This window comes from Doryrhamphus excisus, linkage group LG8 (genome assembly GCF_037039965.1).
Source record: "Doryrhamphus excisus strain RoL-2023G ecotype Guam linkage group LG8, RoL_Dexc_Guam_v1.1, whole genome shotgun sequence".
NCBI lineage: Eukaryota > Metazoa > Chordata > Actinopteri > Syngnathiformes > Syngnathidae > Doryrhamphus > Doryrhamphus excisus.
The window spans coordinates 10,066,792-10,093,363 of record NC_136364.1 but is presented as its reverse complement, the minus strand read 5'-3'; the positions used below and the strand labels follow the sequence as shown (position 1 = coordinate 10,093,363).

The 26,572-nt window shown below is 45.5% G+C and overlaps 3 protein-coding genes and 1 long non-coding RNA gene across 5 annotated transcripts; 2 read left to right on the top strand and 2 right to left on the bottom strand.

Moving 5' to 3' along the window:
• Positions 1-2,529: 2,529 nt before the first annotated feature.
• On the bottom strand, positions 2,530-11,290 carry LOC144899649 (nesprin-2). 2 transcript variants are annotated; one of them, XM_078792806.1, is made up of 13 exons: positions 11,189-11,290; positions 5,991-6,149; positions 5,771-5,921; positions 5,514-5,696; positions 5,305-5,439; positions 5,027-5,221; positions 4,851-4,959; positions 4,658-4,783; positions 4,495-4,586; positions 4,239-4,430; positions 3,808-3,933; positions 3,671-3,744; positions 2,530-3,136 (listed from the first exon to the last, which is right to left on the bottom strand). In XM_078792806.1, exons 2-13 carry the CDS (start codon positions 6,122-6,124, stop codon positions 2,956-2,958), a joined length of 1,698 nt encoding a protein of 565 aa, XP_078648932.1. In that variant the 5' UTR covers positions 6,125-6,149; positions 11,189-11,290; the 3' UTR covers positions 2,530-2,955. The 2 variants fall into 2 exon arrangements, with proteins under 2 accessions (XP_078648932.1, XP_078648931.1); XM_078792805.1 differs by having other exon boundaries at positions 2,531-3,136; positions 11,067-11,191.
• Positions 2,866-4,010, top strand: LOC131134409 (uncharacterized). The gene is made up of 3 exons (XR_013627970.1): positions 2,866-3,156; positions 3,239-3,609; positions 3,685-4,010. It is a non-coding gene; the product is annotated as an uncharacterized LOC131134409 (long non-coding RNA).
• A 3,535-nt stretch (positions 11,291-14,825) lies between the features above and the next one.
• On the top strand, positions 14,826-15,672 carry dharma. Its single transcript, XM_058080508.2, has 3 exons — positions 14,826-15,158; positions 15,230-15,435; positions 15,556-15,672. The coding sequence occupies exons 1-3, from the start codon at positions 14,870-14,872 to the stop codon at positions 15,670-15,672; spliced, it is 612 nt and encodes a 203-aa protein (XP_057936491.2). The 5' UTR covers positions 14,826-14,869.
• A 264-nt stretch (positions 15,673-15,936) lies between these two features.
• On the bottom strand, positions 15,937-26,018 carry clip3 (CAP-GLY domain containing linker protein 3). The gene is made up of 14 exons (XM_058079617.2): positions 25,897-26,018; positions 23,504-23,886; positions 20,747-20,886; positions 20,520-20,613; positions 20,264-20,425; positions 20,073-20,191; positions 19,747-19,983; positions 19,507-19,642; positions 19,271-19,414; positions 19,066-19,197; positions 18,753-18,876; positions 18,610-18,677; positions 17,957-18,029; positions 15,937-17,878 (listed from the first exon to the last, which is right to left on the bottom strand). The coding sequence occupies exons 2-14, from the start codon at positions 23,865-23,867 to the stop codon at positions 17,824-17,826; spliced, it is 1,848 nt and encodes a 615-aa protein (XP_057935600.2). The 5' UTR covers positions 23,868-23,886; positions 25,897-26,018; the 3' UTR covers positions 15,937-17,823.
• Between the last annotated feature and the right edge of the window lie 554 nt (positions 26,019-26,572).

Here is a 26,572-nt window from a genome sequence, read left to right as displayed (position 1 = left end):
TCCCATGGCCAAAGAGGAATGTCGGACCCTTCCAAGGATGAATGTCGGATTCTTTCTAGGTGATTGTTTGATACTTCCAGAAGTAATGTTCCTTCCAAGAATGAATGTCGGCTCAGATCCTTCAAATTGATGAATGTCGAATTATCCAAGGATGAATGTGGAGTTGGATTCTTCCTTGGATGAATGTCAGATCTCTCGGTAGATGAATGTCCAATCTTCCAAGGCGGAATGTCAGATCCTCCAAGAGTGAACCTTGTATCCTTCCTAGAAACAATACAGGATCCTTCCAAGGATGAATTTCGGATCAGATATTTTATTAGATTCTTCCAAAGGTTAATGTTGGGTCAGATGCTTCCATGGAGGAATGTCAGATCCTCAATGGATGAACATTGGATGCTTCCTAGAAGGAATGTTGGATTCTTCCAAGGATGAATATCCGATCCTTCCAAGGATCAATGTCGGATCCTTCCAAGGATGAATGTTGGAGCCTTCCAAAGATGGATGTCCATGCCTTTCAAAGAGAAATGTCGGATCCATCCAAGAAGTAATGTTGGATTTTTCCAATGATGAATGTCGGCTCCTTCAAATAATGAATGTTTGATCCTTCCATGAATGCCAGGTCAGATCCTTCCCTGGATGAACGTGTTGGATGCTTCCAAGAATTGATGAGTTCATCGACTCAGAGGCTGGTTTCCATGACAACAATGGATGTGTTTATCATGGTTAAGGTGGTTAGTTTACTAACAGCAATGTGAACTAAAGGGGCACATATTTAACAAAGTGAAAGTTTGACATATTTTATGAGTGTGGGGGGCGGAGCATGGGGCATTCATGCTCATCATGACAATAGAACTGGTGTAGAACGAAACACGACGTCAAGCTCGGCCTGGCATCTGTTCCGATGGTTCAGATTGAGGTCAAATTGGGAAAAACCGGATTAAAAAAAACATTTCTGAGTGTTATCTTGAGTGGGCGCCATGTGTGGACTGTTTCATCACGGAGGAGCATGTGAGTGTCGCCAACGACTGCAAAGTGACACAAACTATTCACTATCTCCCCTCCTCCCCGGGCCCTCGATAATCCCATTATGTGTGGCAATGAGCTGCCAGCGTCAATCAGCGTCGTCGTCATGCCAACGTACCGCTGTGGGCTGACCCCCGTACAGTCGGCCAATAGGAAGCGTCCTGCTTGATTAGCCGCCCGTGATCTCGTTAGATGTCCCCGCCCCTTCTGGGGTGGAGGGGGGGGAGACACCGAGGATGGAGGGAAACACAAAAAGAACTTTTGGGCTGACGCAATACTCCCTCTGGCAGCCATGTTGGGTATCCTGATGGTAGCAAGCAGGAAGTAGTTTCCGGGAAGACCTTCGACAAGATTATTTGCGAGAGGTCATTGTTCTTTCCCAGCATGCCTTTATGGACAAAAATGTTCAACACAACACAAGTTTATTGTTTTCTTCAACTCCCATCAATGCTAGCTCACAGTGCTAATGATGACATCATTCTCTCTCCACTTCCTGTAAGGTACCCTGCATGGATATGTGGACATAACGCATGGATGTGGAGAAACACCAGAGAAGTGAGTGATTTTATAGACAATTGCAGTTGTTAGTGTGGAACCTTAACTAGCTTAACTCAATTTATTCGGACCGTGACCCTGCTCACTCACACACTGGAACAGTGCGTCACCAAACAAAAGACCTTCTCTTTGAACTGATGCCGTTTGGAGACAATTGGGGTGGAGAGGCAGAGCCACAGATCACCTGAGTGAGGCACCTATCACTGTAATGTCACACTGACAGAGTGGATCTCTGAAGTATCAGTCCAATTCCTACTTGGATGTGTCCCAGAGAGACAGGCCTACTGCTGAGCGCGCATACACACACACACACACACACACACACACAACTGGGACAGCCAGGTCTTAACTAGTCCGTCCTAAAAACACTTTTCTTTATTTGACTTCCTATTCCTTCTTGTGTGTGCATGACGACGCTCACAGTCGATGCAGTGAGAATGAGGATGTGGACACAGACAGCATGATGAAGACGGGACGTGTCTAATTGCTGCAATGTTTCTGCTCTGGGAACTTTTGCCACACGACTGATGCAACAGCTCTTAACTCAATTGGAGACAATCATGTCCATTATTGACCCTCATGCCCTTCCCTTCCGCCACCCCAAACTGACACACACACACACACACACACACAAGTGAAATTCAGCATATTTAAGTCTGTCATACTCAGCAAATCAGGACGACTAACATGCTGTCAAAACACACACGCACACACAACCCTAGTAACGGACAGTCAGAATGACTACCCTTTGCGTATACACCCTCTGGCACTCTCTCTCTCTCTCTCACACACACACACAGTGTCGTTAATCTCCACTTAATGTATTAACCGTATCACCAATCGCCATGACGATGCCTCCTGCAGACACGTGAGTGCAGCACGAGAACCACAACACTAATCTCACTCACTTCAAAGTTTTTTGGCACAGATGCAACATCAAGCAAACACATTGTACATTTTATTCTATTTATATTTAGTACAAAATACATTTGTCTTCATTTGATTATTTACAAAACATTATAAAGCTTTTCTATAAAAAAAAAAAAAAGGTGAAACGTTTTTGACTGGAACACATTCAAAACATCCATGTTAACCACACAGACATACAGCGTTTATGAGCAATAAAACATTGACTGCTATGAGAGTAGGTCAATTAGCCATTTTAGCATTAGCTTTGTGGTCCAGTTGATTCCAGTACTACATTTTATTCCATTCTACTGTCATGTAGCGAAGCTTGATGCAGCATCAATGTGCCCCAACAGGAAATGAGGTGCATCAATGTCTTGACTGTTTGAACATGTGGACCTTGAAGACCTCACCGAGCCCACGAAGCTGCCATCTTGGTCCTGAGGAGATAATGGGATGTCGCCCGATGCCTCAAGTGGGCGGGGCTCCGTTGACGTAACTCAGGTGGAAGTTGCGCGTCCTGCTCATGCCGCGGCGACACGGCGGCTCCAGGAAGGTCCACAGGAGACAGGTCAGCAGGGAGACAACGGCGGCCAGCAGGAGGCAGAGGAGAGCTGGGGAGGGAGGCGCCCAAGCAGCCCCACTTCTGCTTCTGGGAGTGGGGGACAGGAGGTGAGGCGTTAGCGTCTGAATAATGAATTCAAATAAAGTTTTTCCTGGCACTGACGATGAAGAACTGACTTTCATGTAACAGCTGGAGGATGTACGACTTTATTTCCTCTTTGCGGCCAAGCGAATGAGCACGCAGGAACACACGCGCGCACGTTCACGAGCCAATCAAAGACGTAATTGTTAGGAGCCACAGTAAGACAGTTCATTCATTTTCTACCGCTTGTTGAGTTCATCGGTTCATCGCATCCAGTTAACTAGCAGCCATCTTAACATGTGCTACGTTAGATTCGCACGCATGCGTCCTTCTGTCTTTACTCGTTTTGCCCCCAATTCTTTCTCTCCGGAAGGTTGTGGAGATGTTGCAGTACCAGAAGAAACCATGGGGGCAGTGTTGAGACGTAAAGTCAGAAACGCATGGATGTCTACTCCACGGTCACCATGTTCATTCCAGTGGTAAGCCTTAATGTTAATGAATTAGTATGCGTGCAAGTGTGTGTATGTTTGACTTTGTCACCTTTGTTGAGGAAGATGCTCAGCTTCATCACAAAACAACCCCTGCTCCTCTTCTTCATCATCATCATCATCACTCTGAAACAAGAACACTTCCTGTTCGTTTGGGTTGAATGATGACATCATCACAAATGGACTGACTCGTGACTGCTGTTGCTCCCTCATCCAATGAGGCCAGGAGTTTAAGATGCAAGAGGTGTCGTCATGGCAACATGGGTTCTCGGGGACGGATGTTTGCCGATGGTCCGGTTTGTCGGTGTCTCTGAACTGCAACGACATTCATCATCAGAGAGCTACAGGCTCCGCCCCCAAATGGCCAAACATACAGTATGTAAACACACAAAGTTGTTGTATGATGTCCATTTTTTTCTTGGTGTGGATCAGTACTTGGCCTGAAGGAACAGATTGGGGAACCAAGATGCTAACGAGCAGACTGAGACTTGGCCTCAGTGGGTAGACGACCTCCACCAAGGCCAAAAATCCTAAACTAATGAAGTCTTCCCCTGCGGTCTTCTAGGGGGAAGTCATGCACGTTGAAATAAAGCTGTCTGACTTGTGGAGATGCAACCCACCTGTCCATCGGTTTGCACAGCTTTACAGCAGAAAGGCGGGGCGGGGCTCTGTCCTCCCAGCCACGCCCTCACACGCCCGTCAAAGCCGACCGACTCGCCATCTTGGTCTTCTGGTGTGGAGGTCACTAAGTGGTTCCAATGATGGCCAACTGCGTTGTCCCCACCCAAGTAAGGGGGTGGGGCGTTCAAGTCCTGCCAGTAAAGAAGAGACGCGTCAACGCCAGCATCGCCACCAGCGTGCGTCCATGCGACTCACCAGCTCCGCCTCCTCGTTGATGGCATCATTGCTGATGTCAGAGCTGAAGGAACTGATGTAGCTCCGCCTCTTTAAGCGTGTGTTACACACACCTGCAAGCCAAGGCAAACAGGAAGTGACAAATGACATCATCTCATCTGTATTCTGGTACCACCCACCCCACCTGTGCAGGTGCTGAAGTAGGAGTCGCCGCTACAGGAGATGGACCGTCCAACATCCACTGAAGGGTCCCACTCCAGGTGCTCATGGGAAGGTGAGGGTGGAGATGATGGAGGAAGAGGGACGCGCTCTGAGAGGAGAAGATGATCGAGTTAGACGTCTGAGGTCGTTAACAGCAACAGGAATCACCGATCCACCTTTAAGCCTGACTGGCAGGTCCAGGTGGGCTCCGTCCTCCTCGAACAAAGTCTCTGATGGACAGCCAGAATCCGGAGGCGGAGTCAGCAGGAAGTCATCCTCAAACACCTGCATGAAGAGTAGACAAGCATGATGAACAAACACACAAAGACGAGTGTCGTCGCCGAGTGCTCACCAGTTTCATGCTGAGCAGCCGCATGTGTGTGCGTCCAATGTTGTTGTACATGTGACTGCAGCTTCTCAGAAGCTCCATCAGGTGGTGCTCCACACGCTGAGCGTCTGACGGCTCACAGAGTTGGATTAGCGCCTCACCGTGCTTCAGCAGGCCACTGACGCGGCCAGAGTTCACACAAACGTATTCCTGGAAGGACTAATGTGGACCATAAATGATGGTAACCTTGTGTAATGCGCGCGCGCACACACACACACACACACACACACACACACACACACCTGGAGTTGTTTGAGCTTCTCACAGGTGTTTCCTGTCAGCTCTTGCACATCTAGTAGACGGACTTCCAGCTCAGCCAACCAGAGAACAAGCTCCTCCCTCTCAGCCTCAAACTCCTCCCATCGGCACACAAAGTTCTGGGAGAGGTTTTCAGGTTTTGGTATCTTTGTCATTCATCTGGCTCGGACCTTCAGCACAAAAAAATTTTGACCTTGAGTTGTCCAGTGATGGACTCCAACTTGACGTTGACTTCGTCCCATCGCTGTCCGCACTCCCTCGCTGCCGTCAGCAGACGCACCCGCATGGGGCCCTTAAACATCTGAGTCAGCGTTCGATTCCTGTGGGTCAACCCGTCCAGCTGCACCAGCCGTGTTCCCGCCTCACAGCAGAGCCTCTGTGAGCGCACAGAAGAAGATGACACATGGTTCTAACAAGTTGCGATCGGTATTGGTCTTTAGTCTTCCTCACCTCAAACCTCCTCAGGACCACCTTGGCGCTCGCATACGTCACCTGGGTCCAGTCTTGGGAGCCGGCAGCCTGTTCGGCCAATCGCAGCCAAGCGTCTAAGTCGCCATGTTCCTTCATGAAGACGTGCCACATCAGCCAGCGTCTCTCCAGCCTGGAGGTGAGAAGAACCAAGAGTGATGACAGGATTTGGAGGATCATTGATCTGCTACCAGACGCTCACCCCAGCAGGTCGCCATCTTGGCTCCAGCTGCTGTCAGCCGCCTGTGTCTCACTCAGATCCGTCAGTGAGTCGTGGGAGTCCATGGCAGTCAAGTAGCCGCCGGCATTGGAAGGGGGCGTGTCTGTTCCAGACATCCTGACATCACCTCGTCTTCACCTTCTGGAGAAGAGAACATCTCTGAAACCTGCAATACCACTCTCTACCACAGGGGACAGTGGTGAGTCAATGTACCGCTACTTCCACGAAGCACACAGCGTCAAGCAACCTAAACTCCTACGACTTCCTGTCCTTCACTTTGTGAAGCGCATCACAGACCCCGCAGCGCTGGAGTGGAACATTGCTGACTAGTACTTGCAGCTCGTTTACGTTTCTGCGCCGCTTCTCTCGCCAACCGCTGCGTGACATCAGTGCTGAGCCTTGGCCGAGGTCTCCTGAGCTGTCGTCTGTCCTGTAGTGTGATGTTTTGGCTGTGTGTCGGCGATGTCACTCTTTGAGTCAGCTTCATCTTCATCATGATGACACCTTAGCTACCTGCCGCTGCTCCTTCCGTGTAAATGTTTTGTTCTTTAGTTTCACTCCGACTTGGCTATTGTTTCCCCGAGGACAAAAGGAGGAGGAGGACGGGAACAAAGACATCCTCTGTCCTCTTCAGTCAGGAGGGAAGGTCTCTTGTGACGTTTAGAAAGGTTAGAAGGTGAAAGATTGAAAAGGGAAGAGAAAAAAAGACAGTTCTCATGGTGTCACATGACCATGGAGTCAAAGTTGTGGCATAGGAGATGTAACAGATCCAACATTTATTGGTGAAGCAGGATATTGCCGGAACTTTCCGTGCTTCCAGCCATCCCATTATTAGATGTACGAGCTAGTAGCTGACAGCGAGGACAGGCCTATGGAGGAGTCTCACGTGTCCGCTTCCGTCCCGACGTGGGACAAATCCTGACACTCTGTGACGGCTCTGATGTTAACCTCCAAAAAGGTGGCCTGAACCCCAAAACCCCACCCCTTGATGGCATAACGGCAGCACGAAAAGAACTGAAGGACCTCTTGACATCTTCAAAACCAACAGGGCCCTTGCTGGAAAAGACCATGTGACCCCCACTCTAAGAAAGTCTCATCTAACAGGAAGAAAACAGACAAAGCAGAGGAAGTTTTTGGTGATTATACGAGCTTTGGGATCAGACTGAAAAGGACTAACGTTTGTGAAGGTGTCAGCAAAGCTTTTTGTCTGCGGAGATGTTCATCTGGTGACCCAAATAGCAGACTCCGGAGATATGAATTTTAAATGAGAGGAATTATACGGCCTGAAAGCCTTCGGGCTGAGCCAAGGACGTCACGTCGCTTCAAGCTGACCTCAGATCAGAGCTCATCTGGAGATTGTGACGCTAAGTGGACCTGGACCTGCATGGAAAGCTCACCTCAACATGGAAGGCAGCAGAGTGAGACCTCTGCATTCAGATGTTATTGTTTGGAATTCCTGCTTGTAAAACATCAAAAAAATTGTTTTCGCTAGACTAGATGGACTCGAGGTCCAACCTGGTCCAGCCAGACCCAGCCCGGTTCAGGCTACTCCAGTTCGATTACATCTCGGTCCAGTCAGATTCAGTCTAGTCAGGTGATGTACTATAGTCTAGTCCAGCCTGCTCCAGGATAGCCTTGTCAGGTCTCATTTGGTCCAGCCAGGTCTATGTCAGGTCTTTTCTGGTCCAGCAAGGACCAGCCTGGTCCAGTTCTCTGGTCAGGTCCAGGTATAGGCTGTTCCAGCCTGATCTGTTCTAGTCTTGTCTGGTCCCAGTTTTGTCCGGTCTGATCTGGTCCATCTAGGTCCAGTCCTCAAGTCTCATCCAGTGGTCAGGTTTAGGCTGGTATACTTAGGTGAACTAAGTCTAGTCACGTCCAAGTACAGCCTGCTCAGGTCGAGCCCGGTCTTTAGTCTGACCTAGTCTTGTGTGGCTGGAGCTATGGTCTGGTCCAGTGCTACACTTACGTGAAGCCAGGTTTAGTCATCAGATCTAATCTGGTCCAGCAAGAACCCGAATGGTCCAATCAGAGTCAGTCTAGTCAGGTCCAGGTATAGTCTGCTCCAGTCTGGTTTAGCCTGCTCAGGTCTAGTCTCGGTTTCAAGGTATGGTTTGGTCCAGACTAACCTAGTCTTGTCTGGTCCATTGAGGTCCAGCCAGGTCTCCTGGGCAGGTGTAGTCCAGTACTATCAGGTCCAGTGTTGTCATGAGGCAGCAGTCTGCAGCATCCACGCTAATTAAAGCTGAAGCAGACATTCTCCTTTATGACAACATAACATTGTGTCCTTACGGCCGCCAGAGGAGACATTAGCCTGCAGATGGCGCCGCTCTTCATAAGCTTGGCCGGCAGCCACGAGGAGGAGGCGGAGCTTCAGGATGTGATGACAAACACACTTGATCAGCCTGTCCTCACGCTGCCATTACTGTCATGAAGACAGTTGTCTTAGCGCGTCTCATGTCATCGCAATGAGACCAACGTTGTTGCCGTGACAACAGATGGTGGGAAGCGGGTCACCTGGACTGAGGGTGAATGTTGAGTGCAGGTCATGTGACACGGTCATACGATACGTGACATGGTCCTCGTGTGGGCCCTCAGGGGCCAGCAGCACCAACAATACAACCAAGCCTGCTATTCACTGACGTCCCACAAGAAATAACAACACTATTTGTTTGGAAGAACATAAGTAGCTCAGGTCAGAGGTCAATTAGGGCCATGTCCACTACATGGACAAAAGTATTGGGACACCTGGTCACCTTATTGTCTTGTGTGTGTGTGTGTGTGTGAACAAGGACACTAGGGATCTTGTCATGTTCTTGTAACCAGACAGACCACATTGTGGCTCATCTCGATGCCGAGAGCAGAACGGGCGTGGCTCCATCGCAAGTCATGAAGGTGTACGTGTTCAACAAGCTTAAACGGATACATAATGTGGCTTGTATATCATAGTTAACTACAGGGGCGTCACTAGGTTCTGACGACAGGGGGTGCTTAGTCCCCTGTAGATGCACAGGATATGAATGAATGTAGACATTAAAAAAAAATCCAAAAAACAAATAAGGAACAAGAACCGGGACATAACTTTCCCACTTTTGGACAGATTTAGTAGAGATACTCGATTGTTTTAGGCCACCATTAGATTTACACAATTTAATTCGATTTTTTATCAATTATATAATAATCATTATTATATTATTAATTAGCCTATTATTATTACTATCATCATTCTTCTTCTTCTGATTATTATTACTACTAGTAGTAGTAGTAGTAGGCTAGTAGCCTTATTGGCTTGCTTATTAGCCTGATTTTGCCCTGTTATATGAAATTTGTCAGAGATTTTTTTTTTTTAAAAATAAAAAAATCAATAAAAATATCAAATTATTTAGGGAGGCCTATGAACATTTAAGTAAGCCTAATGACGCCACTGGTTAACTACAAGGACTCACTTGTCATCGTCTCTGGGGACACATGATCACATGCAACACTATCCCCATCCCTGCTGGATGGCCTGCATCGCTTCACTCCAGCACGTCTGTCATGGACAGCATTATCAATAATACTAATATCATCTGTCATGTACCGTATAGATAATACCGTTTGCCTCATTAATTTGCTCCAAAAGATCCTACTAAAACCAAAATGTGCTACATTTGTTTTTTCCCATAGGATATAATGTAAATCCAATTAAACCATTCCAGATACCCACCAATATTAACAAAAACAATATATAAAGGGATCATTATAGCTTTAGATGGAGAAAACAATGTGAAATAATTATAAATGACGAATGGATGGAACTTATTGTTGATGTGGATTGAATATAATAGTGCAGAGGTGTTAAACACAACCGCAAAGGGGGCCACTTTAGATTGTGGGCCGAGGTGGACATTACCCCCCCAGATCTTTGCATCTTTGATTATTTATCCTGAAATTTTAAAACCCTTGTATCTTCCTGCATATTGAAAGTGTTAAAAATCCCTCTCGTCCTTTTGATAATTGGTCAACATTCATATGCATCATCGGTGGACATGCTCAGATGCTGAGCATGTCCACCAGAAGTTGACATGCCCCAATAATCCAGGCTGGAAAAAATAGTAGTTAGTAAATTACTATTGCAATCCGTGAGGAGTTTTCAGCAGTGGAATGGGCGGATTACACATTCCCCAGCATACTTTGCTGTAGTTAAAATGATGCCCTTTGACTTTCTTACGCCTCCTTAAGCTGCTATTTTGGACAGACGGGGGCGTACATTTAAATTATTTTGACTTTTGGTCTAAATCTGGCTCCCTTATAAAGAATGGTTGTGATACATACAATATTGTTGCCACTTTTTATAATTCAAAGTCCAGTGGAATCATGTGTAGCCGAGTAATCGCTTAATTACACACATCGCTGGAAGCACTTTATTTGATAAGGTCTTGCGAGGTGGGACATCTCAATGCTATTTTCCAAACGATTCCAATTTGACTTTGACATGTACGCAGTAGTGGTTCTCGCCGTCTGTTTGCAAATGCTGGCAATCCAACTTTCTTTGGCCCCATGGCGGGTTATTTAGCAGCTGTACTCAAATGCACAGACAGTGAGTCAGCAACACGTTGGGTGCTTTGCATGGGAAGTTGAACCATACAGTATCGGGTCTATGGACTGGTTTGTGAGGTGCATGCACAAAATTGATCACGCCTGCAGTACATTATGATGTCATGGTGATGTTTTGTTTACACTTTGTAGTAATGTTATGTTATGTTCATTCAAATCAGTCAGTCTGGCTTGATGAGCAGAGTGGTGCCTGTCACCATCACACGCGCGCTTCCACGGTCATAACAAGGGGAAACACTGCTGTGTGACACACACATACTTGTGAGCTTCACATGACGCAAACCTGTTCTTGAGCGGTGTTAATGATTACCCTCAGTGTCACACAACACAACACAAAACAACATCAGGGCACAAACATGCAGGTTTAGACTCATGTGACGGACGAAGCACACCAACAAACCAGGAAGCCAAATTCAACGAGTCTGCGTCGTAATGAATAAACAACACGATGGCCGGACGGCTTACCTGCTGACAAGTGACGTCATCCGCCGTTAAAACACCGGCAAAGCAAAAAGAAAAAAAGAAAGTAGAAGTGACACGCAGGAAGCACTTGAGCCACACTGAACACGAGGGTAACATGAACCTACCTGCTGCAGGTTGCCTTGCTGGCCACGCCCCCTCTGCTGAACAGGCCACACCCTCCGTACACACCTGAAGCCACTCACTTGTGTTTGCAGAGCGTGACCTAGTTAGCCGCTTTCTTACACCCGAGGGGTCAAATTTGCGGCTTTTCGTCACACACACTCACCTGACATGAGTGTGTGCATGCTAATGAGAAACAGTAAATGAAGTTGACAGTGAAATTACTGATGGTAAAGAAACAAAAGCATCATCGTCTCTGATGCAAAGCAGCTGGCTGGGCACCTCATTTGCATATTTGTGTGTGATTGCGTTTGCATGTCAGGTCTCTGTTCATCATTGAAGTCATTTATTATTTTGTTTTGATGCAAGAACTCGGAGGACACACACACACACTCACACTCACAGTGACCTGTCACCCCTTCAGGGTGCCCAGACCTCCTTTTGTCAGCTAAAGTGACCAATGACATCTATTGTCCTCCTTGTCAGCCAATAATAGTCCTATTGTTCACCCAGCCAGCCAATGGGAGCGTCCCCTGCCTACAAACTGACCAATGGGCTTGCGGGTACCCTTTTGAACCCCCTCCATCATCATCATCATCAACACACATGCACACTGCTCGACTGAACCCTCCCCCCCTGCCATTTTGTTCTAATGTGTGTTTTACCAAATAAAACAGGGGTGTCCAAACTTTTTCCATACTGATTTGATATTCTTATATCATATTTTTAAGGCAAAAAAAAGTAGAACCTCAGTTAGTGTCCGCCCTGGTTAGGGTGCAACGGTGAAAATTAATGGATATTTTCCTCAGTTAGTGTACAACGTGTGTGTGTCTGGCCGTGTTTGACTCCAGATGTTTTCTTAGTGTATTTTTTTCACAAAGCTTCCTTGCTAGCAGCCTATTAGCTTGCTAATACATGTAAACAGGAAACAGAAGTCAGCTCCGTCGCCTGTCTATGATGTCATCAGCGGTTGACTCTATAGTTATGTGCTACACCACATTTGATCGTGGCTGCAAAATAACCCCCAGCGGAGCCAAAAATGGTTGCAATGGCCAGCATTTTGATAAAGATGGCAAGAAACACTGGAATTGAAGAAACAACCAAGCATGAAGATGGTGTCCAAGTGTCTTCAATTGAGGTAAAACATTCTTTTCATTTGATGTCCGGTGTTCATTAATCTCTTTCATTTGTCATTCCAATTGTTTATGTATGCATTTCGAAGTGGCTTTTGTGTGTAAAATAGTAAAAATGTGTTTTGTGTTTCTGGTTTTCTGGAACGAATGAATTGGATTTACTTGTTATGGAATAGATTTGGTTAGAGTACGTTTTGGTTAGAGTAAGACCTTCCACGTCCATTTAATTCCATTTTATTTCATTGGAAGACATTAATTCATTCATTTTCTACCGCTTAGCCTCACAAGGGCCATGGGGGTGCTGGAGCCTATCCCAGCTGTCGGGCGAGAGGCGGGGTACACCCTGGACTGGTGGCCAGCCAATCACAGGGCACATATAGACAAACAACCATTCACACTCACATTCATACCTATGGACAATTTGGAGTGGCCAATTAACCTAGCATGTTTTTGGAATGTGGGAGGAAACCGGAGTACCCGGAGAAAACCCACGCATGCACGGGGAGAACATGCAAACTCCACACAAAGATGGCCGAGGGTGGAATTGAACTCGGGTCTCCTAGCTGTGAGGCCTGCGGGCTAACTCGGCTGCCGTGCGGAAGACATATCTTTGTGTTATTATGTTACACGATTCCACTGTATGTAATTTAATGTAAAACAATTTTTTGCATTATTCTAAGTTATTTGTATCTACATTTCAGCCCTTTTGCTTTACATTGTGCATTGTAGCTGTATTTTTCCAGATGTTTCTGTTTTGGGGGGGTGTTTTTTCTATAATTTTACCTCTACAACATTCCACCGACCAATAAAAATTAGTTGTAGGTCATGAATGGCTTCTTTTCCATTGGGAATGCGTTTAAATAACCAGAAGTCGTTTATTTTTGTGTGGAAGTCCAGTGGACTTGTGGTTTGACAACGTTGCTGAAAGGCCACAGGTTCCATTCCTTCCAACTCTTTGTGCTACATGCTAACTAGCTAGCAGATTTAAATGTGACGTTGTAAAACTTTCAACAAATGAGCCTCCTAAATGATGTTTTAAAATATAATGAATGAATGACACTGAGATTCACGAGGCTTTAGGTCGGTTGTGTTAAACACAATGAAGGAGAATCATTCACGTGAGGAGACATCCAAGAGGAGGTGGATGATGGCGGTCTTGTAAGTCTGCAGAGCCTCCTGGCGGTCAGACGTGAGAAGTGCACGTTCAGAATGTAGGTCACAATGTAAATGACGTAAACGTAAACAACACGAATATGAAGAATGACAGGAGTTTTGTCAAGATGTGTTCTTTATATTCCGGTCCTCGTGGCGTTCCCTCCATTTGGGCTCACCTCACCATACTCCGACCTTGAAAAACATGTTAACATTTGCGCTCTTGGACGTGTCCTTTCATGTTACAACATCAAAGGGAGTTTAACGTTGATCGATACCATTGATCTCCATTCTCGTCAAGTTGAACAATTTGTATTAAAACAACAAGTGGCGGCATAATGAATGTCAATAAAGGCTTTTGTACCTTTCATGTTTTTATTGAAGATAAAACATTTAGAAGAACGCATTACGTGACGTCAGAGTGCTCGTGCACACGAATATGTGGTAAATTTAAAAAATAGTAGCTGTTTAATTTCTCAAACAATTGAATGGGTAAAATAATACCTCCTTCATAAATTTAATTGGTTAACATTTACAATAATGCACAGTGGTTTTGTGTGGTTTTTTTGGTATTTAATTTTAACCAGTAGAAAATAAGAGTAGAAAGAACTAGACTGTATTACTCTAAAAACTACTAAAAAACTAAACTACTAAAAACTAAAAAGAACGAAATCAAATAAATAATACATGTAAATAAGTTAAAAATAAGAGGGATTAAAAATGAATGTATAAATAATTCAGTCCTGGAGTACAAATCGTCATTCATAAATACATGTTGATGATTATAAGTAAGGCACTAATGTATTAACCATGACGTGCTGTTTTCACGTGGAAGTGACAAGAAATGTGCGTGGACAAAACTCGAATCCAATCAATAACACAATTAGAGATTTGAGAGTTGGCGTCCTTCAAATGAACCACGTCATTGTCTGGCTGTCCTTTGGCGACACTTATTGGAAATTCAGGGTTACTGCATCTAATTTCTTTCCCTCCAAGTCAAGAGAATTATTATTCATTGCGTCCAACACTACAGCTGCTGCTTGTTTGCACACAATGTCTTCATGTTTTCTATTATTTTGTGTCGATATGACAAATATCTAAACATGTTTACAACAGAAGACTGACGCTGAATCGATGAATGAATGTGAACCGCAAAGAATAAGATTGTTAAACAGTGAAACTACAACGCCGTGTTGTGTTAATGAACTTTCATCAGTGAAAACAGCATCAATGAATGTTTGATGAGAGTTCAAGCGGCTCATTAACAGATTAAACATCATCCAGGTGTTTGATGGCGGCACCACTCCACTTTAAAACTAGACTGAGCTGGACCTCCACAACTCATAAACCTCTTAAACTTCCGAGAGAGAACTTTCTCTGAGATCTACGCAACAGGCCATCATGGAGCAGAACAGACTGTCGGACTTCAGCATCGAGCGCATCCTCTCCCTGGAGCTCGGACATAAGCCGACCGGACCCGGCTACGCACCGGACCCCCATGATGTGCCGCATACAGGATTCGGCGTGGAATCTGCGAACATGAGACCAGCAGCTCCGGTTCCAATACCGGCCTGCTTACAGTACTTCGGAGAAACGTTCTACCCTTATCGTGTCGGCTTCCAGCACACAGAAGCTTGCAACTTCTACCAGAACTCCTCCATGTTCGTTTCCTTCAGCCCGGACTCTGCAGGTACCTTTTTCTTTGGACTAAACTCTGTATCTTTGTCAGCTAAACGTGACTAACATGTCCTCCTCGTGCAGATGTGAAGGCGTTGTCTGGTTACCATGGCTACCGCCCGGCAGGACCTCCGGGTCAGCTGCTGCGCCAGAAGACCCGGATGAGGACAGTCTTCACAGATTTCCAGACCAAACATCTGGAGTCCCTGTTCTCCATAACCGACTACCCTCCACCTGAGGCGCGTGCACAGGTGGCCAGGAGCGCGGGTCTAAGCGAGGAGACCGTCAGGGTGAGTGTTCTACCCTCAACAGGGGCGCTAAGCAGGATGTTATTACCCGAGTGGCCACGGGGGGGGGGCGCCAAATCGTCACTTTCTATTCTAAAAGGTGTTATTTTGTCTCCCGGGCAGGTTTGGTTCAAGAACCGCAGGGCCAGGAGGAAGCGTCAGTGTAGCGGTTCAAAGGTCAAAGCACATTCTCCGCCTCCCAGCGTAGGAACAGAGAAGCTCCTCAGAACTTTCCTCTGACTCCCCTGCCGGGGTTGAAGGTCAGCTCACACGAATGCTGTCTTAGCCAATGTTTCATTTTTTTTTATTTATTCAAGAGGAAAACATGTTTTTTGAAACATTTCTCAATAAATGTTCATTTGGAACCCACTAGATTGCTGCTAATTATTGTTACTGTCATCACAAAAAATGGCATTAGCTAGCCAGGAAAATCAAATGAGAAAACTAACCCAACATTTTAGTGTATATAGGTGAGGGCTGCGTTGAAATAAGCGTAAAAAGAAATAGAAAAGCAACATCAAATCACTTTATTTAGTAGAATATTGACTGAGTCGGCACAGTAGTTGTTATTGGATGCGTTTCCATGCTTAAAGACAAGTGAACAAAGTACACAGCATGCAGTGACTTTATGTTGGCATCACTACGCTCTGTCTCCTCCTTAACATCTCTTTTTCTCTCTCTCACACACACACACAAACACACACTTTGGTTTGGACTGGAACCAAACACCAAAAAAACCCCACAAAAGAACTAAAAGTACACTTGGTGAGGTTATTGAAACAATAAGGCTATACAGTACATACAATAAACAGGTACCAAAAAAGTATATATATATACTGTGTATATGTATATACTGTGTGTGTGTATATATATATATATATATATATATATATACATACAATATATACACAAAGTATATGTCCGTAAACCCACTTTGTCAATACATATTGACAACACAAACACGAATAAGAAGATGATTGCTGACTTTTTTCATGTCTGCTTGCTTTGTTTACTAGTAAATACACGGATAAGTACAGTAGTACATGTAAAATAAAATTTAGTGTGCCGACCAGAGTCAATCGGTGTGGTCCTTTTTAAAATAAACTGACAAGAGCTACAAGTGTACAAGCTAATCTCATATACAGTATTATGATAGACCTATAAATCTAGAACTACGAACTAGTGACACCTAGTGGCCAAAAGCAGTACATGACCTCCAAGCGGTCAGCGGCTCAGAGGAGCTTCGATGAGCGAAATCATGACAAGGCGGCTTGCACTATGACAACATGAAGCTAATGAAGAAACGAATGTTAATGACGCTAAGGGAAAATGAAGGCTTCATCTGAAGGCCTCGCAAACGTTGGAATCCTTGTAGGCCCTCTTTCAAGTCATTCAGTGACTGCTGGGCTGATTATCACCATCAAATATTGAAAGTGTAAAGCTGTTTGTAATACGCAGTCATAATACGCTTTCATTAAAGGCAGACTTTTAAGACTTATTATTTTCATTATTTGGGGTGATTAACAGTTTTGGTAAAGGAGATAAACTACATGGCCTTTGTTTGTTAAATAAAGTTTAGTTGTGACGACATCTAACTGGCTCTTGTTTGCTTCATTGCCGCCTCCGTCGTTCACTTCCTAGCTTGATGTGGCACATCTATGCTTCTTAAGATGTCTTCAGACAGGAAGTAGCAAGAAAAAGCTTATTTATTCTGTTTGAGGGAAATCTAAAGATGTCATACCAGACTCTGGTGGCTAGCTAACATGCTAACTAGGCATGTACGACCGTGTCGGGAGCAGTGTTGGCAATGTCGTACTGTAAAGTAGCTACTGGCGGTCCTAAAAGATGCTAGTTGCTAACTGATGTCATCTCTTTAATTCTAATTGTTCGCTCGCAACGAAGGACGCTAACAATATACAATTAGCGAGAGTTGCGGCCTTTGGAAAAACAGTGCCTCTAGAGTTTGAGCAGAGAATACAAAGTCACAAAGTTTCCGGGACTGGTTGGGAGATCTTCATGTTGCGAAAGAAGCAGACAAGATGAACATTGAAGGCTAATTATAGCCACTGTCAGCAGCACATATTAGAATTGTTTTGATACACAAACCAACATTGTTCCTCTCTAAAATTCGAGGCAAACCACACGGAGCGCTAAAATCACAAGCTATGTTGTTAGCCTAGTAAACAAAGAACAAGGTAAGCCGGGAGGTGAGACGCTAATGAAGAAAATACCTCAGGTGAGTGGGGTTCTTTAGCAGGAACATTGGATCAAGATTTCAACAAGGCACTAAAGATTTAAAGAAGAAAGTGGACTGAGAGCAGGAAAGTGGAAGCTTTCACCGGGTTGGACGGACAACAACGATTGTTAGCTAGCAGGAGGACAGCGGTGTGGTTAGGACTGCATCTCAGCTCGCAGCATCCACGGAAACCAGCAGCAGAAGAGCAACCTGAAGCAAAGGAAGACCAGTTGGAGGAAGATTGATGAGAACCTGCCATCTTCGCATCCACGTGATGCGTGACCTCACCTGGATATGGAGCTTTCGGAGGTCAGATCTTTCGGAGAACGTACAGTGTTGAAGTTACGCTTGGGCTGCGACACTGCAGGGAGGCAAACATTATGGTGGGCAAAAACATTCATTTCAGTGAACCGAATCAATCCGGTTCATTCCGTAAAAAGATCAGTTCATGTCGGTCAATTGGTCGTTAGCCTGTGATTTCCGAGAGCCGGTCAGCCGTGTCGAGTCAGTCCGTTCACTCATGTTCACCTTTTGTTCCCACTCAACAGCGCAACAACACGTGATGACTAGTGGTGTGTCAGTCATGAACAAACGAGGCAAAAGAACTAGTTCTTTTTTGTGAACAGAATGAACAAGGTCACCAGTGTCGGTCAATCTCTCGGTCTCGGTCTTTCAGTCAGCTAACCCCACCCACAGAGCGAAGCGCGACGATAGGATAAGACAGGCAAGCACGCAGATAGTCCCGCCCTGCAAAAGGAACGGTGAACTGACTCTCCAGCCAATCAAAAAAAAGCATTTGAAACTGAACGGGTATTTTAGGGGCGGTGATCTTGTTCATTCTGTTCACAAAAAAAGAAATGGTTCTTTTGACCCGTTCATTCATGGAATACATCCCGTGGATTTAGGCAAGATCCTTATCTTCGCAAGAAGAAAACACTTACTGGTGACTTGGTGAACTTTCTTCACCATGGAGTTGTCGTTCTGTGAGGCGTCTTTAGGTCCTCCAATCCTGGAAGAAAAGACAATCAAGATGTCTTCTGTGACTTCAATTCCTTTGATAAGAATCAGAAACAAAAGCTCTTACCTCTGGACCCGTGATGGTGGCGCAAACACTCCATATTTGGGCAGGCAGCTGAAGTAGCGCACTCCAAACACAGAGCCGTCGTGTTTGCCTGTGGGCTGGTCCAGCTCGATACCAAACCAGAAACCTGCAAGAAGTAAATGTCTACTTGTCAACACCTTGGATACAACTGAAAATTCTCAACATTGACAGTAAATGAGCAAAGGATTTAGTTCAGATAGGAAACACCCATGTTCTTAAGACATAGCCCTGAGGGACACCACTTCTTCTGAGGCTCATGGCTTAGCCTTGGACTCAAAAATGAATACAGACATACCTGGAGCAAAGTCCGTTTTTCCAAAGAAGCGCACAATGCCGTGCTTCTGTCCGGCCACCAGGACCTGATCTCCAACCTCAATATTCAGTCCTTCAGGGTCCAGGCTGACCACTGATGACTTCTTCTTCAAGGCTGTCCACACACGTACAGTTCAGCACTACTTCTTGTCACTGGACATGATTCTCATGCTCCCGAAGATACTTGCCTTTCTCCTTCTTTTCCTTCTCCTTCTTGGTCTTCCCTGCGAGGCGTGATGCTAGGTCCATGCGTGGAGTCCTGGGGGTGGATGTGACGGAGGAAACTGTCTGATCCACAGCCTTGGAGATCTTTGACACCGGAGCAAAAATCCCTGCCGACCAGAAAATAGTTTGAACTTTGTTGTGGGGCTGCAGCTCCCACCCCTGGCAGGGAAATGTCAATGGCAACATGGTCAGATGTTACCTAGTTTAGGTGGGCAGATGAAGTAGCGAACTCCACCAACGCTGCCGTCGTTCTTTCCCTCTGGCTCGTCCAGCTCTACACCGACCCACTGACCACTTGCAAACTCTGTGGTACCGCAGAACCTCAGAGTCCCGTTCTGAAAACAAGTAGACAGTTCTGTCAGAATGATCTTGTGATCAATTGCCTGGTTCTGTGCAGCCGTGTGTCGTTGTTCTATGGTAATTTCTATGCTATTCTGACCTTCATGTCGTCCAGAAGTACGCGGTCTCCCAGCTTCATCCCCAGCGAGGACAGCATTAGATTCCCGGGAATGTTGTCATAGTTAGGCAGCGTGGCCCTGGGAAGGTTACAGCTCAGGGGGACGGCGTCCAGCAACAGCTGCTTCAGCTCTTTAGCCACCATGGCGGCCTCCGCCTTGTCCAGGCTCATATCCATCGGGTCGGGGACCACTTCTGCTGGGACCTGGCCCTTCTCGTTCTGTAGAGAGAGAGCGAGTGGCCAAGAAGACTCCATCATTTGATTTCAAGACTATGTCTTTGAGAGAATAATAAGAGTCAAGTTCTGACCCGAACGGTGGGGTTGGCGCCGTGCTCCAGCAGACATTTGACTGCGCCCAGGCACAGGTTGGACGCAGCAATATGCAGCGCCGTCCCATAGTGGAAGTCACTACACGTGGAGTTCAAGACTGCGAGACAACACAGGACGTTAGAAGACACCTCATGGTACTGATGGTGGACACATGTCCTCCAGCGTCTACCTCTGGGTTTGGCAGCTTTGAGCAGGACTCGAACCAGTTCTGGGACGTCAAAGTAGGCGGCATAGTGCAGAGCGTTCATGTTTGTCCAGCGGCTCCTCAAACTCACATCGGCACCGAGAGACATCAACTGGCTGGTGAGACGCAGTGCCGCTGCCGGGTCGCCTGTACGCACACAGAAGACCACCCTCAGACCAGGTCCACATTTACACCGACAGTTCTGCTGCAGTGCTGCAGACTTCCATCGTCAACATCTCACCAACACCGTGTGCACCGGCCTTGCAGCTGTAGTGAAGCAGCGTCATGTCCGTCAGACCGTCACGGTCGTTCACATGGCAGCCGCGTTTCAGGATCTAACACACAGCGACACATGCCAACCATTGTTTGGTCACATGATAAGAAGTATGTACTCTGTTTTAAGTAGACTGATTGTTGTCCACAGCGTTTAATAGACCGGGACCAGCAGGGATCGGCGCGGTTTCTAACCTCGTTTCCGATTACGTCGATCTTGTGCTGCACCTGGGGAACCCACTGACGCACGATGGCAAAGAGCTCGGGGATGGTGGTGCGAGGGTCCATGAGGATCTCCAAGCAGGCGGGGTCATTGGGGTCGAAGAAGGTGAAGGCTGAGGACCACACAAACAGGTTTAATGTGGATTCACAGTTGCAGTATTTAGGGTGGTATAACAGTATCCATGTATGCATGTAAGTGTGCATGTAAGGTAGCGTACATTTAAGGTGGTAGGACAGTATGTAACATAGTGTATGTACATAAGGTGGCATGACAAGATTACCGTCGAGCCTCACCATATCACGGTTCAAATTTCCCATCTTCACTCTATCTATCAGGTTTTTTTTAGATATATGAATTAATACATCATGCCGTTTTGTGACTACAACCTATTAGTAAAAAAAAGCATGTTTAAGCATTTAGCAAAATTTTAAATATGTACTTTCGGCCCAGATTTAGCACTTTCAAGCATAAAAAATTAGCTAAAATATACATATATACATATATACATATACAAGACATTCAGAAGATGCATTCAAAGACGCTGTGATGATTCTATACCGGTCACTTGGTGTTGGTAATGTTACTGCATCAGATTTGATTGCTACAGATTTAAATGATCTCACAACAGGCACAATAATAACAACAACATGGGCTACTGTTGCAGTTGTAATCCACTCCTAGCTAAAACTCAACTCTGAACCCCCGACATCTCTGAACCCTTCCTGTTCTCCACATGTCCAGAACATGTTAACAGCAACACAAACAGGAGTCTTACTTTTTCCATGAATTGCTTATTTTCTATTATGATGTCTACTATATTGGGTATTAGGAGTGTAAAGGTGACTATAGGGGTGTTATTTCATGTCTAGAGACCTCTAATCATGTTAAAAACAGGCTTTCTAAACAGGCTTTCTATTCTCTAATTACAAAAGTATTGCATTTATATACAGTGGGGCAAAAAAGTATTTAGTCAGCCACCAATTGTGCAAGTTCTCCCACTTAAAAAGATGAGAGAGGCCTGTAATTTTCATCATAGGTACGCTTCAACTATGAGAGACAAAATGAGAAAAAAAAATCCAGATAATCACATTGTTTGATTTTTAAAGAATTTATTTGCAAATCATGGTGGAAAATAAGTATTTGGTCACCTACAAACAAGCAAGATTTGTGGCTCTCACAGACCTGTAAGTTCTTCTTTAAGAAGCTCCTCTGTCCTCCACTCGTTACCTGTATTGATGGCACCTGTTTGAACTGGTTATCAGTATAAAATACACCTGTCCACAACCTCAGACAGTCACACTCCAAACTCCACTATGGCCAAGACCAAAGAGCTGTCAAAGGACATCAGAAACAAAATTGTAGACCTGCACCAGGCTGGGAAGACTGAATCTGCAATAGTTAAGCAGCTTGGTGTGAAGAAATCAACTGTGGGAGCAATTGTGAGAAAATGGAAGACCTACAAGACCACCGATAATCTCCCTCGATCTGGGGCTCCACGCAAGATCTCACCCCGTGGGGTCAAAATGATAACAAGAACGGTGAGCAAAAATCCCAGAACCACACGGGGGGACCTAGTGAAAGACCTGCAGAGAGCTGGGACCATATTAACGAAGGCTACCATAAGTAACACACTCCGCCGCCAGGGACTCAAATCCTGCAGTGCCAGACGTGTCCCCCTGCTGAAGCCAGTACATGTCCAAGCCCGTCTGAAGTTTGCTAGAGAGCATTTGGATGATCCAGAAGAGGATTGGGAGAATGTAATATGGTCAGATGAAACCAAAATAGAACTTTTTGGTATCAACTCAACTCGTCGTGTTTGGAGGAGAAAGAATGCTGAGTTGCATCCAAACAACACCACACCTACTGTGAAGCATGGGGGTGGAAACATCATGCTCTGGGGCTGTTTTTCTGCAAAGGGACCAGGACAACTGATCCGTGTAAATGGGAGAATGAATGGGGCCATGTATCGTGAGATTCTGAATGAAAACCTTCTTCCATCAGCAAGGGCACTGAAGATGAAACGTGGCTGGGTCTTTCAGCATGACAACGATCCCAAACACACCGCCCGGGCAACGAAGGAGTGGCTTCATAAGAAGCATTTCAAGGTCCTGGAGTGGCCTAGCCAGTCTCCAGATCTCAACCCCATAGAAAATCTTTGGAGGGAGTTGAAAATCCGTGTTGCCCAGCGACAGCCCCTAAACATCACTGCTCTAGAGGCGATCTGCATGGAGGAATGGGCCAAAATACCTACAACAGTGTGTGAAAATCTTGTGAAGAGTTACAGAAAACGTTTGATCTCTGTCATTGCCAACAAAGGGTATATCACAAAGTATTGAGATGAACTTTTGTTTTTGACCAAATACTTATTTTCCACCATGATTTGCAAATAAATTCTTTAAAAATCAAACAATATGATTATCTGGATTTTTTTTTCTCATTTTGTCTCTCATAGTTGAAGCGTACCTATGATGAAAATTACAGGCCTCTCTCATCTTTTTAAGTGGGAGAACTTGCACAATTGGTGGCTGACTAAATACTTTTTTGCCCCACTGTATAAGGAATCCTACTTTGCGGAAATTTAATTATCACAGTCGGGTCTCGAACCAAATAGTGATAAATGAGGGATTACTGTATAAGAGTGTATATTTCAGTGTGACAGGATGTAAGATAGTGTACATTTAAGATGGTAACTATGAATGTAAAGTAGCATTTCTTGTGTTATGGCGTACCATAGTCTTTGGGAAGGGGTGCCTGGGCCGAGGGGTGCACCATAGCTCGACGTCGGGGCTCCTGGACGGGACTGTGGAGCGCAGACACCGACAGAGGCTCGGTCTCCAGAGGAGGATCACATTGACTATCCACTGGCTGCTGCTTCTCCTCCTCGCGCTCTTCACCTTCCTCCGCCTGCTCCTCCTCCGTTCTCTCCTCACTCTCCCTCCCCTCGTCTATCTCATATTCCTCGTCCTCTTCATCCTCATCCTCCTCTTCCTCCGTCAGCTCCTCATCCTCCTCCCTCTGGACCCTTCCGTCTTCCTGCTCCTCCCGGTCGTGCCTCTCCTTCTCCTGCATCTCCAGGTTCTCCTCCTTAGTCATGATAAGTGAAGCTGTGGGCCTGTGAGGCAGATAAAGATGCAGATAAACATGAGGCCACTTTTCTTTTTCCCTCAGTCAATACGTGGAGGAGCAATGGAACAATGAAGGTAATGAGGCTGCAGAGAAGCAAACACCAACACGTCTTTGTCCATCTGATTGAAAGTCAACACCGCACTTAGCAAATGGACAACAGTAGCCGCTCCCTTCCTCACACACTCTCACTCACACTCTCCTTTCACAAGCTAAAAACTGCCAAAGCATCTTTCACCAGACGATAAACGCTTTTCATGATGCTTTTAATTGGTGTTGTTTTACAATTTAGCTTCATATTTATTTCCTGTAGTCACAACCATTCAGACGGTCTCTGAAAGAAAAAAAAGCCTGCTTTCACTGCTGTGTGTCAAAGGAGACGTCACTGTAGTACAAAACAGCAGAATTGTTGCTGTTGTGTAAGCTATCAATGTGTGCTGTCTCAGCTCCATGCGAAACAACCCTGACTGTTGCCGTCCATTGCATCATGCGTCCACGTGTAAGCAAGCGTCTCAACAACAAACTACAACTCATGCTCAATTTAAACCCACAAAGTCTGCATGCTTCAATGATGCAGTGATACAGCTGACATGTTCTTTATGTGTGTACAATGTGTGCTCTTGCATGGGTGAACAGCAAGTTATGCAACACGACCGTCTGCATCAGCGTGGACGCACACATGTTAAACAAACTGTCCTCGACTTACAGGATGTGTGATGTGTCAGATAGCAATGATAGTGTTGGATCGCGTTCAACAGCGTACCTAATAAAGTGTCCATCAAAGCATGCTTCAGTCAGTGGTTACATTGATGAGACAACAGCCACCGCAGGAAGTACTGTACATAAACCAAAGTAAACGCTCCCAATGCTAACATGTGTGAATCTATATTGTCTTATTCATGCTTTATGTGTCTTATTTTCTCTTATTATGTCTACTATATTAATTAATAGGAGAGTAATGCTGAGTATTTCATGTCGAGAGGGCTCTATTAATGTTAAAAACAGTAGAAGGCTTTCTAAGCTTTAACTGTGGTTAAGTGGTTAGCGCGTAGACCTCACAGCTAGGAGATCCGAGTTCAATCCCACCCTCGGCCATCTCTGTGTGGAGTTTGCATGTTCTCCCCGTGCATGCGTGGGTTTTCTCCGGGTACTCCGGTTTCCTCCCACATTCCAAAAACATGCTAGGTTAATTGGCGACTCCAAATTGTCCATAGGTATGAATGTGAGTGTGAATGGTTGTTTGTCTATATGTGCCCTGTGATTGGCTGGCGACCAGTCCAGGGTGTACCCCTCCTCTCGCCCGAAGACAGCTGGGATAGGCTCCAGCACCCTCCCCTGTGACCCTCGTGAGGAAAAGCGGTAGAAAATGAATGAATGAATGTACTAGATAGATCAATATTTTCAGTATATTGGAATATTGACAGGCGAGACAACCGTCCTGGCCTCTTGCGACTTCTGTAGGACATTCGAATATAGATGTACAGCATATATACTCTTGTGTGTGTGTGTGTGAGGGGGGATGCACCATGCATGGAGGCCAAGGCAACATCCCCATCCTCCTCCTCTCAGCCTCCATTTTACATCCAACGCGACCTCTCTCACACACACACAAATCGCTCCAGGAAGCACAAACAAATGCAGCATCTTCGGGTCCACTTCTACTGTCCTGCGTAGCTAACAAAACAAAATGAAGGACTGGCTTTCAGCTTCGGGCCAATGTGCGCAGCAAACATGAGAGGGGAAAAAAACGCCCCGCTGCCGCACACGCCACGGGAGAATGATATATGACGACGAAATACGACATTTAAAAATAAAACGATGGTTTATGATAATTGCGAAAGAGAATAATTGATGTTTTTACGTGAACAACGCCACCATTCTTCCTCCACATCTTCATCATCGTGACCGCGCACGCACGCACCCACCCACCCACACACACACACACAAACCTGACTCTGAATCATCTTTTTCGATCAAGATAAACATGATTTTTTTTTACCTGTAAACAAGCCACTTGCTGCTAGGCGACGATCCTCTCTCAAACGACACCGAGGTTGAGGATGAGGATGGTGATGATGATGCTGGACCTCTCTCTCTCGCTCCCTCTATCTCTGCCCCCTCCCCCTTCCCAACCCATGTTGTTTGTTATTGTTATCATTTAAAAAGTTGTTTATATATTTACAATAGGTTAGGTGTGTTGTTTGTTCTAACCATGGGGCATGAATGTGAAGACAAAAAAACGCAGCCAGAAGAACCACGTGCCCAGGTTGTTAATCGTCTAATGTGAAACACTGACATTGAAACACTTTAGAATTTTTTCCCTCAAATGTTTTTGAGAATACATTTCTACTCATATGATTTCCGTACACGAACTGTCAAACTGTGCAAACTGTATTAAAAAAAAGTCGTACAAAACCACGTGAAATCACAAATGTTGATGTATTAATATTCCTACTTCTATTCCTAATATTCATAACATTATGCACAATGAGGTAATTAATTCCGATAGAGGAAATATTAGGTGGTTTAACTTTGGGACTGTGCCCTCAACCAACATGGCAGAATTGTGTCGCCAGAATTGTGTCACAATCGAAGGTCAGACGTATTCTTGCTTCCGATTGGAAGATAAACCGAGGACGCGCCTACTTGTCGTCTCAAACGCCTCCTCCGTGCTG

Bases quoted from the DNA above. Each gene is read 5' to 3' on its own strand.
- LOC144899649 (XM_078792806.1), bottom strand. From the start codon at position 6,124: ATGTCTGGAACAGACACGCCCCCTTCCAATGCCGGCGGCTACTTGACT. The intron at 4,431-4,494 runs GTGAGTCGCATG...CTTTACTGGCAG, and splicing joins TCAACGAGGAGGCGGAGCTG to GACTTGAACGCCCCACCCCC. The intron at 3,745-3,807 runs GTCAGTCCATTT...TTCTTGTTTCAG, and splicing joins GGGAGCAACAGCAGTCACGA to AGTGATGATGATGATGATGA.
- dharma (XM_058080508.2), top strand. From the start codon at position 14,870: ATGGAGCAGAACAGACTGTCGGACTTCAGCATCGAGCGCATCCTCTCC. The intron at 15,159-15,229 runs GTACCTTTTTCT...CTCCTCGTGCAG, and splicing joins CTTCAGCCCGGACTCTGCAG to ATGTGAAGGCGTTGTCTGGT. The intron at 15,436-15,555 runs GTGAGTGTTCTA...TCTCCCGGGCAG, and splicing joins TAAGCGAGGAGACCGTCAGG to GTTTGGTTCAAGAACCGCAG.
- clip3 (XM_058079617.2), bottom strand. From the start codon at position 23,867: ATGACTAAGGAGGAGAACCTGGAGATGCAGGAGAAGGAGAGGCACGAC. The intron at 19,984-20,072 runs GTCAGAACTTGA...CTCTCTCTACAG, and splicing joins GCGCCAACCCCACCGTTCGG to AACGAGAAGGGCCAGGTCCC. The intron at 18,678-18,752 runs GTAAGAGCTTTT...CTTTTCTTCCAG, and splicing joins CCACCATCACGGGTCCAGAG to GATTGGAGGACCTAAAGACG.